This window comes from Micromesistius poutassou (genome assembly GCF_964030765.1).
Source record: "Micromesistius poutassou genome assembly, chromosome: 3".
NCBI classification, from domain to species: domain Eukaryota; kingdom Metazoa; phylum Chordata; class Actinopteri; order Gadiformes; family Gadidae; genus Micromesistius; species Micromesistius poutassou.
Genome location: NC_140273.1, coordinates 9,976,868 through 9,990,365, shown reverse-complemented (window position 1 = coordinate 9,990,365; position 13,498 = coordinate 9,976,868). Strand labels below are relative to the sequence as shown.

Below are 13,498 nucleotides of genomic sequence, written 5' to 3'. Positions count from 1 at the left end.
GTTTCTTTGGTTGCCATGGATATCACTGCTTCCCCCCCCCCGCTAGAGAGAGAGAGAGAGAGAGAGAGAGAGAGAGAGCGAGCTCCCCTGTGTATGCTATCTCCTGCTACTGAAAGAAATGGCGTTCTCTTCAGGATGCCGTTGTCAAAGGTGACATGAACAAGGACACATTTCGTCTTGAGCTTTGTAGATATAAAGGAGGAGAGTCAGATTTTCAAAACGGCTTGTAATGGCTAATCACACTCACACCTGGTGGCATGTCATGAGACCCTTAAGATAGTTTTGTCTTCCTAGGTGTTGCAAATTGTGTTAAGGTGTGTTGTGTAGTGAAGGGAGTGTGTCCTGTAGTGAAGGGGGTGTGGCGTGTAAGCATGGTAAAGTACAAACCAGAACCTTGTATTCTTCCCATATTCGTATTCTCACTCCATCTTTGGTTTCTATTGCCCCTGCTCTTCACTCCCTCTTGTTTGCCAGCCTTTCGGCATCTCACTCTCTCACTCACTCACTCACACACACTTTCTCTCTTTTTCCTCTCTCTCTCTTGCAGTCTCCCTCTGTCTCTGTCTGTGTCTGTGTCTCCTTCTCTCTCGAAAGGATGGATGGAAGACCAGATAATAGACCATAATAACCTACAGAGAAGAGTTGAAGAGTTGACTATAGGAGATAATAACCTAGAGAAATGAAGAGTTGACTATAAGAGATAATAACCTACAGAGATGATTGTCCACATACATATTCATGCACCCCCCCCCCCACCCACACACACACACACACACCCTCCCCAACACACATCTGTTCTGATTTTAGTTATTTAGAAGTATGCCTTTAATGATGATTTGGGAGTTAGACATCTTGCTCAAGGATGCCTGGCCCAAAACGTATGGAGTCAAACACCCTTACTACCACTGCTACCCTTAAGCATGTAACACTAATCTAACACAATCTCCATGACCAGGGAAACACATGTATATCAACACGCACACAGGTACTTGATCACTTAATCATTTATCCATTTACTCACTCTTTCTCTCTCTCGCAGCAGATGAATGTAGCAAAGAGCAGTTGCCATGAAGACTTAGTGTGTGTGTATGTGTGTGTGTGTGTTTTGAAATGTGTGTGTGTGTGTGTGTGTGTGTGTGTGTGTGTGTGTGTGTGTTGAACTATGTACTTTGGGTCGCTGAGATTTGTTCAGAAGAGGGTAAACTTCAAACCATGAGTGCTGACATAAACACAACTCTGTTTCCAGAGGTAACGGACCCCTTGCTTTGGTGCCTGTTGCTAAGACGAAACAACAGAAAGGTGAGCCCTTTATAATGTTACAACAAAGGTAGCAACCTAAAATGCATGAGGTCAAATCACAGTTTTGACCTCATGGTGCATCGATTTCTGAAATACAAAATGAATGCATTCAACAATGCAGCCATCACCAATTTGAATCCTAAAGCAGGCAAATACGATTGGATACTGTGCCAAACAAGAGCGTTCATCCATGTTATAACCTGGCCTATAATTGTTAAATATTACAGAGGTGTAAGAGTAGGGGGGAACAAAGGTGTATCTCATGATGTTAATTATGTGCACTGGCGTGCCTACAGACCCATGATTTAATGAATGAGCCACACCTGTTTACATCACTGCTATTGTGCCTCCGTCAACGGGTCCACTGGCAGATGCAAAGGAAATGCTGCCCGTATACCAAGCCTGAAGCTGGCTAACTTGCTCCCTCTTGTGGTGATGAGAAGCTTTTGCCAATAAATGTTTACATAGTGTGATTAGTTTTGGTGCCGCTAGATGTATGATGGAAAGATTAGCAATATTGGCTACAGTCCACTGGGTAGGCTGGTAGACTGATATATCCAGCATAAATCTAGGTTGACACTCCAACTTTTGATATCAAAAATCACAGGAAATGGTAAATTTTCGCTTGCTAATCACACTCACACCTGGTTGCATAATATCACCCCTTTAAGTTATCCTCATATATTTCTGTTGGAAATTTCACTTTGAAATGGACTGTAATCCGTATTTATTTCTTCTCTTTGGTCTCTTTGGCTCTTCTGATGTGATTCGCTGTGTCCTGTAGTCCTATCCTTTGATAGTAAACTTGCAAATTCTTTGAAGCTATTTTATAATTATAAAATACTAATCAAATGTTGTGAATTGAATAAACTTGACGTGATCCGCTCTGTCAGAAAGAATAACGTTGTAGGAGAAACACAAAACCTGCTATTTAATAATTCATATTTTCAATAAAGGACGGTGAATAATGATGTACAGTAGTGTTGAATAAATTCTGTCTTTGAAAAAATCAAATGCGATAAACATTTATATGTTACATACATAAAAAAATCATAATTTCATCTGATAAACACAGCTAATCCAGTTATACTAACGGATTAGTCCAGTACACACATTTTTCAGTAATTTTGGTTTTTATATACACACCAGTACCAGCTGTAGGTTGCACTATCAAATATGAAAAGCTAAAAAAAAAAAATATATATATACAAAATAGGCCAGTAGTAGCTTTAAGCCCCTTCAGCTACTGATACGACAGAGCCAGAAGATAAGGGCTGTGTTTGGGCTCCATCCAGAGTGACCCATCATCAGTGCAGGGACCTCTATCATCCATGGAGACAATTCTCAAGGTGCCCTTCTCTTCGGCTCCCATCAGCAGACCAATGACACATTCATCACACCCTCCACCTCCTCAAACAGGCAATCTTCAAAATAATGAGCAAGGTCTGCCCTTTGACATTTCCACAGAGGTGTCAGCATAGGTAAAACACAGGTGTCCCTAACAACAGACAGGGTTGCCAACTTTGGGTTTTTGGAGTGAGTTGCTGGAGTGAGACTCTAAAATCGGACCGAAATTGTTGGCTGGGGGGGGGGATGGAGTGTGGGATTGCGGGCTAACGGAATTGTTGACGGGGGGGGGGGGGTTGGGGTGGCTGTGGCAGCGCTGCAATATAGCGGATCGACTGGAATCAACGATCACAGAATACTGCTGTGGGAATGCTGTAGGGGGATGTCTTAAACTCCTCCCCTTTCATTAAAAACAATACGCTGTGGTCTAGTCTAGTCAAGTCATCATCAGAAGATTCACAGGAGTTTTTTTTTTTTTTGGCGTGACATTTGTTGCGTGTGCGTGACAGCGTGAGATTGATGCTGAAAGCGTGAGTGTCACGCCAGATGCGTGAGAGCTGGCAACCCTGCAACAGGTCTGCTCCTTTCATGTACCTGGGCACGGCTAGTAGACTCAACTAGTCAAGCCATGCACCATTGACCCTTTTGGACAGAGTTGTCCTTGCAGGAAAATCACAGCTGGAGGGTCTGCTTTTTTATGTATAGGGGAACAGGGAGTAGTCTAGGGAAGACTAGGGAAGATAATAGATATCAGACATGGATCATGGAACATCTGCCCTGGTGCTTAATGGAATCAGACCCCTGATTTGTGGTTTGAGTGACACCCGTGTTTGTCCTACAATTATGCCTCTGTGACAAGAGTATATCGTAACAGTGTGATACTTTTCTCATGGGTAGAAGATTGAAGTCGACTTGTGGGGCCAATTATAGTGTCCTTAACACAGATCCAATGTACATGCATTAAAAACGCACTCACGCACACACAGATGCAGTTCATTGTGGAAGCTTTTCATTAGAATGATTATGTCTATTCAATGTAGCATTTAGAGCAATCAAATAAACTAACCTCAACTTCTCCCGTAGATGGCAGCAAATAATCACTTAGTATTGCTGGAGTACTGCCTGTGGTACTCACACAGGTGGCCATAGAGATTAGAGTCTCTACCCTTTAACCTACAGCACTACTTTTAGTGGCACTGCTATGGCGGTGTTCAACTTTAATGTAAAGTGGATGAATCTACACTCAAGCCCTACAACTCCCAGTTGTCTCTCTTGGCTATGCACCTGCAAGTCCCACCCTGCCCGTAAACCAAACAGCCGTTGCAACCAAGGAAGAACGCTGCTCGCTTTGTTTGTACAGCATAACAATGTTCCACTGTCCTCCATTCAGCGCTTATCTTTTCCAAAGTTCCTCGTTAAATAGCAAACCTTTATCTCCCAAAACAATGTCCAATGGTTTCTTGACATTTGCTATGTAAGCTGTGTAAACCTACCCTAGTCAGGCTCACCATGTTGGTTTCAGTCCTGCTCCAGGCACGTGTGTGTGTGTGTGTGTGTGTGTGTGTTTTTACAATGACATCAGAAGCATGGATATAATTAAACAATTCCCAATACTCCACCGAGCATGGAGCATCCCTGATCCAGCCGTGGAGTTGCTTTGTTTTTCGGAATGTGGGAATGTATGGTTTGAGGTGTAATTTTGGTATCGGATGTTCCACAGGGAGCAGGTGTAGGGCCCTGTAGGATCCTTCGGCCGCAGAGAGCCGATGATGGTCAGGCAGCATTCCTTATCCACACGCTCCTTCTTTTCGAACACGGCGTCGGCCTCCGTCAGCCTGGTGCCCTCCCAGTACCAGTGCACTTCTCCATCGCTACGGACCCCCGTGAAGCTGCACCTGTGACCCTCAGCAGTCGTGTTTGGATCCACACGCTGGATACACTCTGGAAACAGAGACGTGGGAGATGTTTTTGGATTTGTTTTGGAACTTACATAAATCAATGTCAGAATTTGTGAGGGTTAAATGCAGAAATAACATGCCGGCAACCTTTTAAGATGATTAACTCATGTGATGCAATTCATTCTTAAGGTAGCAATGTGTAAGATTGAGCCCCTCCGAGTTAGTAGGCGGAGATTTTCGAACGAATTTCCAATTGCGCTCACCTAGCGCTTATGTGAGTGAGAGGTGTGAGAGGTTATGTGAGTGTCAATAGTACGTTTCTATTACACATTGCGACTTTAAGTTGTCCAAGTTGTCCAAGACTTGCATATTATTTGAATGAACCGGAATGGGAAGATAAGGCAAAGTGCTTCTATGCCCCTCCCCTACTGGCCTCTGACCTTTCAACTCCACCCACGTCGTCTTCCTCTCAGTTCCCTGGTTGGACCGCACTTTGCAGTGGTATTCGTCCAAAGTGCGTTCTTGCCGTTGCGAGGTTTGCCGAAAGGTGACAGACAAGCTATTGTCAGCGTATCCACACTCAATGTCGCCGGTAGGGGGCTTGTCGGACGGGCGGTCAGTGCACAGGGTTTTGTTGTTGTGGATCCAGGACAGGTGGTGGACCTCCATTTTTCCTTGGTACGAGGAGACGTTGCAGTAAAGCGTGACGGACTGACCACACGCCGCCGTGATGTTGGGACTCACCGACAGAACCGTGGAAGCTGAGGAACAAAAGCAGTTAAACCTGCACTATGCAACGTTCCTACCGCAGCTATTGACACCATTTAAAAGTATCTGAACTGAACCCTCTCCCCCCACACCACCACCACCACCTTGGGAACATCTCACACGCGGACGGTCAGTGTTATTAGCTAATATATAGCTAAAACTGCCATTCAAGCTACTACAGGTTGCTAATGGGAAGGCGTTCAAGGCGGTTGTTGGTTTTGTGATTTGTTTTGCAGATCGACAAACAAATGACAAATCATGGAGCTAAACGGGACTGTACACAAACTTTGCGTACACAAACTTTCCTTCCAGCGAAAAACCTAGCAGCACAATGTTGGACTGTCGGTTGAAAATGAGTTGTGGCTCAACATGGATCAAAGAGTCCGACCAAATGTCTATTGGATATTTGAGCAGACGGCCACATAAAAAGACGTTGTACCAAGCGCTTGTGTTGCTTCACATTTTATGCAAACGTTTGTAACTGTATGAAACAATCAATATCAGCACAATGAGTGCAGCACGAAGGATATCCATGATTGTTTACTTTCACCGGCATTGTTTACATCCCCCCCCTCCTTTTTCTTTCTTTACGGCTTTACCCCCTGCCCAGACCTTTTTGTTGAATGATTGAAAGATCTTTGCCCACAGTTTGTTGACATATTCTGGGACTGTTTGAAATTGCATTGTGAAAAGGAACCGCACCAAACCAAAAAATAAACATTGTATTTTGATCCGGGCCAAAGAGAGCGAAATAAATGACTTTCCTGGTGTGAATACGCCCTAAGAGTTGGTCCAAAATCAAACATGCTTCACTGCGTAAGAAGAAATCTTTTGGCAGCTGTATTGACTGCACATTACTCCTCAAGGTTAGAAGCTCTCCACCGCTTTAACTCGAGAGCACACAAACATGATTCAACATGCGTTTCAACTTTCCGTGCACATACCTTGTCTTATCTGCACAGCAGCACTTAGCACCCAAAGGTGAACAAGCAGATCTTTGACACCCATATTCGGCTTCCTTTGAAAAATTGAAAAAACATGATATTGAGGATGAAGTCTGGCTGTTTGTGTGTAAGAGAGTGTGTCCGTTTTTAGGTATTTTTAAATTTTAACTTGAGGATTGCTCTGATCTTTTTTGCTGTGCATTCCCAAACATCAGGGCTTGAGTTAACATAATGTGGCTAAGGTCTTACCTGTGTGAAACAATGGGACTTGGCGGCTGGAGGTCTCAAGCACTATTCTCTCTCTCGATCTCTCTTAGCTCTCTCCCAGTGTCGGCCGTCCCCAAGCTCCTCTGAGTGCCTTTTAGTTCCTCCTTCCTACAAACAGTGAGGGAACGGGCAGAGGGAGAGGGAGAGTCAGAAGAGAAAGGAGGAGTGGGAGGAAACTAGGGAATGAGTGACAGAGATTGAAAAATATTAAAAGAGAAAGTGATCCGTTTGTGGTGTTATGGATGTTGCAACAAGTGCAGGCATTGTGTGACTTTGGTGATTGATGTGGCGGAGGCAGAGTTTGCAGCCATGTCTGACCTATCAATGGGACATTCCCAATGGCTGCACAGTTCCCATGCGTCCCCTTGTTCCCACAGTTCCCTTGCAGCAAGGTCACATGGATTTTTGATGTCCTTCCATATTAAAAGCGTGACAATGTTAAATATTGTATTCCCGACATGTCCCCCTCGTGACTTGTATGACCACCTCAAGTGGGCCTATTACAACTGCAATGACATCATTCATCATCTATGACTCACTACTATCGACAGTGTTGTAGCTATGTATTCATGTCCTGACATTCGGGTCATCACTGGATTCTCTGAGACCCACAGTTTGGCCCAGTGTTGACACTAAACTGTAAATGATTTGTGGAGTACTATATATTTACTATAACTTTATAACCTACTAGGTGCGGCCGTTTTTATTTTCAGGTATTTGAGTACCTGAAACAACTTCTTATCTATCCAGGAAACAACTTAAATAATCCAATCTGTTCCCCAGATGCTGTGTTTTGATAGCGGTAGACTAGGCCAAAGTCACATGGTCTCTTAACACCCACACAGGTGCATCACACACATCTACACACACGTTGGCAAACAAGTAGTACAACCGGCAGCCCTACGATCGATTGTGTGTTAATTCCTGTCTGTCAGCATTACTTTTTCTCTCTCTGGCCAAAAGTGATGTCATATGCTGTCCTACAGCAACCTGTTCAAGAACCACTTCTTGAAACTTCAATCTGCCCTCAATTTCCAGGAGCCGTGCCATGCTATTGCTACCGTAATGTAATGCATGCCATGTGCTCCCACAGCCATTAAAAAGTACCACCCCAGGGTAATTATACTGCTCTCCGGTAACCATTTTTAATAGTTGGTTTTGTTAAACACCCTACTACTGGTAGCATGTGTGTATAGCTCCCCCAGAGGGGTTGTTGTGTCCCAAATGATCCCTCTGTGACGACCCCTCAATTTGAAATCATTCAAATAAAAGTTATACTTGCATATAACATGTATATGCCGTGTGTATAACTGAACCTTAATGGACTGAAGTGTCCTAGTACTCCTTTGTCTGATTGAAATGATTTATCATCTTGAAAGATTTGGCAGAAACATTACTTACCAATAATGGACAACAACAATGGGGAAAAAGACAAGATAATCATTATTGTTGTTATATTGCTTAATTGATTCAGGCAGAGAAACCGAAACTGGCCTCTTTCCTCTTTCTGAGCATTGACAGAACGGCTTCAGTATCTTTTATTCCGGGGCGATCAAAAAGGGCTCTTGCTTCTTCTGTAAAAGTGAAGTGAAAGTGACAGGAATGGATATTAGGGCATTTGTATTCCCATCAGTTCCCTAGTTTTGTGTTTGTGTAGTCACGGCAGATCTCTGCCATTGACATGGGAAACCAAAGAGAGAGTCCTGAGGCCTATTCATGCTAGTCCAGCACAGAGCTTGTTCTCCACTGCGCATGGGCGAGCCTCAACAAAGACCCATGGCACAGCTTGGGTTTTTGGTTGAAATCCCCACAGGGCAAATTTGTAGAGTGAGTAGCACTGTTTGGTGTGTGGGTACATCCATCCGTAACATATAGTGGATGTATCTCTTTGACTAAGACCCCGAAAAAACGTTCAACTTTACCATTTATTTTGTTTAAATTTGGGTCACAACTTCTAACTGTGTATATCTGAAGAAGTGTTAATGTTGTAATACTAATGTTAGCTCATTAAATTGGCTAAAGTATAATTTGTTTTTAATATTACACCATATGCCTTTGGAGCAATCTTTTTATTATGCAAGGGAGGAGCAGACCAAGGCAGTTTGATTAGGATTTTCCAATTCCAATAGCTGTAAATAGCTTAACAAGATACATGTTACTGTGTGTCTCACACACACACACACACACACACACACACACACACACACACACACACACACACCTGAATGTAGCCATTAGTACAGTTTTCCCCACAGACTCACTATCCCAAGACACGTTTCTTGTGTATAATCCTGTAAGCACTAAAACTTGAGACATAACCAAGTGGCAGCCATCATGGGCAGAAGAGACTTGGCCTGATATGATTAATAAGACCTCAAGATTCTTAAGAAAATTACCATATTTTCTTTGAAAAACATCAAATTCTCCACGGTGGATGGCTGAGCTTATTGATGAGGTCCATTGTCCCTATTTACCCACTGAGTGCACTGTAGATGTACAGCTGATATCCCTGCTTGCTATCGAATGCAAGCTCCCTGCTGTGTCTATGGACATCTGGATCGTTGTGCCCCTCCACCGGCCCCTAAACTCCAGTGGACATCTCCATCCAACAAGTTCATGACACACACCCGTAGGCTAATCAAGATGCTTTTCCGTGCTCATAAAAGCGCAGACCCCATCCTTGCTGCCCATTAAACACTAGGCTGCCATTCTGCACTGTGACCTTTCCCAGCCGATTACGGGAAGGGCATTTAGCCGAATGGTGGGGCACAGTGAGATGGGGCCGGGATGTTTTCATCTATATGAAGATGGTAACACTTAGGGAGTGGATTAGTGTCTGGTACATGGACGCTGAGTGAGGAAACGGGTGGAAAATAAGGTAATGGAAGTGAAAGAGGAACTTGGTTATAAAATGACTACATTTAATTTAGTCTTTGATTGCCTTAGATTCAACAGAGCAACCAAATAAAGTCTTTTACATATATTTTAAATGATAAAATGGTCACTGGTTCAAAAAGCCATCACAGCAAGCACAAATTAACCCTAACCCTAACTGCAACTGGCAAGTTGGCACCCCCAATTAATTAAGTTGTGGAAAGGATGAAGCAAATTAATGCTCCAAGCAAAAGGTCTATGTTCATGTTGTGAATGTTCTACTACATTAGTTCATTATTCATTATTAATATATTCATTATTGTATTGTAAAAAACTAAATACATTTCTTATCTTTATTCAATGAGCGATTGTCAATGTGAGTTAATACAGAACATTTAACTGCACGTTGCTTTTTAAATGTACGCCCTGATGCTTGATGTATGCAGATGGCCTTTATGTACCGCGCTTCATAGACTGCCTGATTTACGATGTAATCCTCCAGGCATTTTAGTTCCGACACTCAAATAACCATTTTACAGTCAGATGTAAATTTGTGTTCAGAAACCAGGTATAATACAAAATAATATCATTATATTTAATGGTACAGCAATTATTTTTTGACTTCTTCTTTAAATTACATATCATTCAACACACAATTGGCGAAAAAAATATGATTTTCAGATGTCCAAGTCATCCTCTTCAGCATATGTTTCTATAGGATCCATTTAGGATCTTGAACTCCGACATCAGAGCTAAACGTGTCAAAATCCATGTCAATATATTGATTTAAGTTAGTCATAAACGAAATGGGGCCATCGACTTTACTGCCTGTTTTAGCATAATGGGGCCTTCCATTAGCCCGCTACACTCACAGCTAAACAGGCAGCACACTAGATAACATCAATACTCAATGGTAGGCCATATATTTACACAGAAAACAAACAAACGTAAGAGCTCAGCAAAATCCATCTTCCAATTCCACAGCAAGGCTTTACTCTGAACTGTAGCTTAGGGTTGGCTCAGCCTTAGCTTAGTGTTAGCATGGCGGTCTACTCTGGTGACAGAAGGTACTTTGGCTTGAGGTAGGAAAGTGACACTTGATCATTAAAGCTATGGTGTGCTATCAACTTCCATTGCCAGCACCAGAGTGCTCATGGTCCCAATTCAGCCAATAGTGGCCCCTTTTGATTCCTCAGATGATCTTGATTGATTCAATCAGTGGCAGAGATAATGAGCAGAATCATAAGATGCAACCATGCCGGCCAAGTTGAGCGCCATGAACGATGAAATGTTTAATTTCCTGCTCAGTGTGTAATATCCTGCTCAGTATGATATACCGGATGGCAAACGCTATATATTATGCTAATCATTATTAATAAGTGAATTAATACCAAAAAATTGTCCCAACAGACCAAACATCTACTATTCAGTTCACTTCTGCCAAACTCCAGTTTCATGTCATCTGTTGAGGAAGTCATTACAGGCTCCCTCAGGTGTAGCAGTATTAATAATAGTAAGACTATTTGGCTTAGTGACTGCTGTTCCAGCTAGCAGGATGGCTCCAGGGACGCTGTGTTGGAAAAGGTTTCCTAACGTGACTAGCATCCCCTTCCTTCCTATAATCCCCCTGTAAACTCTGTAGGAAAATCCATCCGGGTGTCCGTGTTGTCCTCTATGTTTGACAGTAAGCGTGTTGAGGTGTTCAGACTACATATCCCACACCTCCTGTGGGCTCCTGCACGTGGACTGCAGCCACAGTTTGGATCAACGTTTGAGCAGCAGGTTTATCCCCCACCCCAGCACAACCTGCTGTAAGTAGATCATAGACATGTTATTTTCTGTGCAGAATCCAGAAACTAATCTGGCTCAGAGCTAGGTTACCCTGTTGGCAGATTTGTAGCCAGGCTTGCTCTACATGCCAATGTTTGCTAATGCAGAAGGATTAGTAACATCTGTTAGCCTGCGTTGCGCAGGCTAGAGACAAGTGTGAGGTGTGAATCGACGGCAATATTGTGGGTCCACAGGGAGATTTGGCTCGACTCCTGCATACAATTACAGCCTGTGAGGTGTTCGAGAATCAAATGATTTAACGCTGCCTAATCTTGTGCGACTCTGTGCATGATTAGCAGTACTTGGATATCTACTTTACTGCAACAGCATGTCTAAGGAGCAACAGCTTCCCATTTAAAGGGGCCGTGGTCCGCTTAATTATGAAACGAAAATCACAACGGTGATTACAGGAGCCACACAGCGGCTCTGATGTCATCATCCTGCATATGCATCAGCAGCATTTGTTGCCCTGGGTTGAATCTCCCCGGCTGCTTCCCTTATCAGGAGGTCTGGGACATTCACCGGCCAGCACTCGCCCCCAAGACTGTTTCTATACTGCACATGGGCGAGCCTCAACAATGACACATGGCATTACTTGTAACAGACATGGTTTTTGGCGGAAATCTCGACAAAGACAATTCCTTGAGCGTGCAGCACTGTTTGGTGTGGCCACATACATCCATATACGTATAGTGGATGTATCTCTTTAACTAAGACCCCAAAAACCTTTAAAACTCAACCATTTATTTTTTTTCAGCTCTAAATGCTGAAACCAAGACCTTCAACGATGCCCATTTGGACGAGACTATTGGTAGAAGCACCGTATCCCAACATGCAACACTGGCCTGGATGGACGGCATCAATCCACAAGTGAGTGTGTAAGTGCTGTATACAAGCGTGTGAACAAGAGTCATGCAGGAAAGTATACCCTAACCTGTTGAAGCTCACACACACATCTATGTGCCTCAATATGCCTCAATCTATTGAGTTGCATCAATCAACCTGAATAGCAGGTGCAAGGTGGACTATAGTGTTGTGTGTCCAAGCAGATAAAACAAAAGATGAACAGGATGAGCTTCTTTGTATTTTTGATGTGTTCTTCTATGAAACACCAGAGTAACAATTTCATCCAAGTATTAACTGACAGTCATCGGCATTATCAAACAGTCAACTGTTGTTAAATGTGAATGAAGTAAACACACAAAGGGTACCATACCAAACTTTGGGGATGCAAACCGCGGACCTCCTTCCCCTAATTCACATGGCTCTGAAGTTTGCCAATGTCCGGGTTAGCTGCTGAGTCAGTGCTAAGTCTGTGTAGTCCACATCCTGAATGATGTGCTTTGGTATTCAAGGATAAAGACAAGCTGTCTTTGAACGGTCAGAAGGGCCTGCCTCCACTTGGTGGGCAGCGCACCATGTTGCTCATCTAATGACTATCTGTCTGCCGATTGGCTGTTGAGCTGACATATTGCGCATATAGCAGCAGTCGGAAGTGATGGTCATCTGCGGGCATTGTCTATCAGCAGCCATCGTTCTCCTTTCACTTCCTGTGTTCATCATCTGTGATGATTAAGAAGAGCTGAGGTAGACAGATTTGTAAAAAGGGAACAAGTGATTTATGCCACTCTTTCCTGGTGTGTGTGTGTGTGTGTGTGTGTGTGTGTGTGTCTGTGTGTGTGTGTGTGTGTGCGCACTGACCTTCGGTGCATGCTCACTCAAAATGTGAAACGAGGGTAGCAGTGGGGGGAGGATGTGGGGTCGTAAGGTTGGAAGTAAATTAAGGTAAGTTAAGGTAAGGTAAACTTTATTATCCCGAGGGGCAATTAGTTGCACATCCATACAAACAATCCATACAAACAACAACACTCAATCCACACACAAACACACAAACAGTTTACACACAAAACAATAAATAAAAATAAAAATAAAATGACATGTTATTTAAAAGGCCAATAGCAGCAGGGACAAATGAGTTTTTAAATCTGTTGGTCCTGCATCTTGGAAGAATATATCTGCGGCCAGATGGAATCAACCTGAACTCACTGAACAAGGGGTGACTAGGGTCAGGAAGGATTGACTGGGCTTTCTTTTTGACTCTGACTTTGTGCTGTTGGGAGAGGTCATTTAGGTTTGTACCTGCAATTTTTCCGCAAAGTCTAACAATTCCTTCTAACCTGTTCCTGTTTTGCAAGGTAAGTGACCCAAACCAGCAAATAAAAGAGAAGGTTAAAACAGACACAATAAAACGAGAGTAAAACATTCTCATAA

The 13,498-nt window shown here is 43.2% G+C and overlaps 1 protein-coding gene across 1 annotated transcript; it reads right to left on the bottom strand.

The window, feature by feature from the left end:
• Positions 1-2,316: 2,316 nt before the first annotated feature.
• LOC311340223 (uncharacterized protein) lies at positions 2,317-6,619 on the bottom strand. The gene is made up of 4 exons (XM_084465106.1): positions 6,506-6,619; positions 6,257-6,330; positions 4,985-5,305; positions 2,317-4,587 (listed from the first exon to the last, which is right to left on the bottom strand). Exons 2-4 carry the CDS (start codon positions 6,318-6,320, stop codon positions 4,214-4,216), a joined length of 759 nt encoding a protein of 252 aa, XP_084321232.1. The 5' UTR covers positions 6,321-6,330; positions 6,506-6,619; the 3' UTR covers positions 2,317-4,213.
• Positions 6,620-13,498: the final 6,879 nt, after the last annotated feature.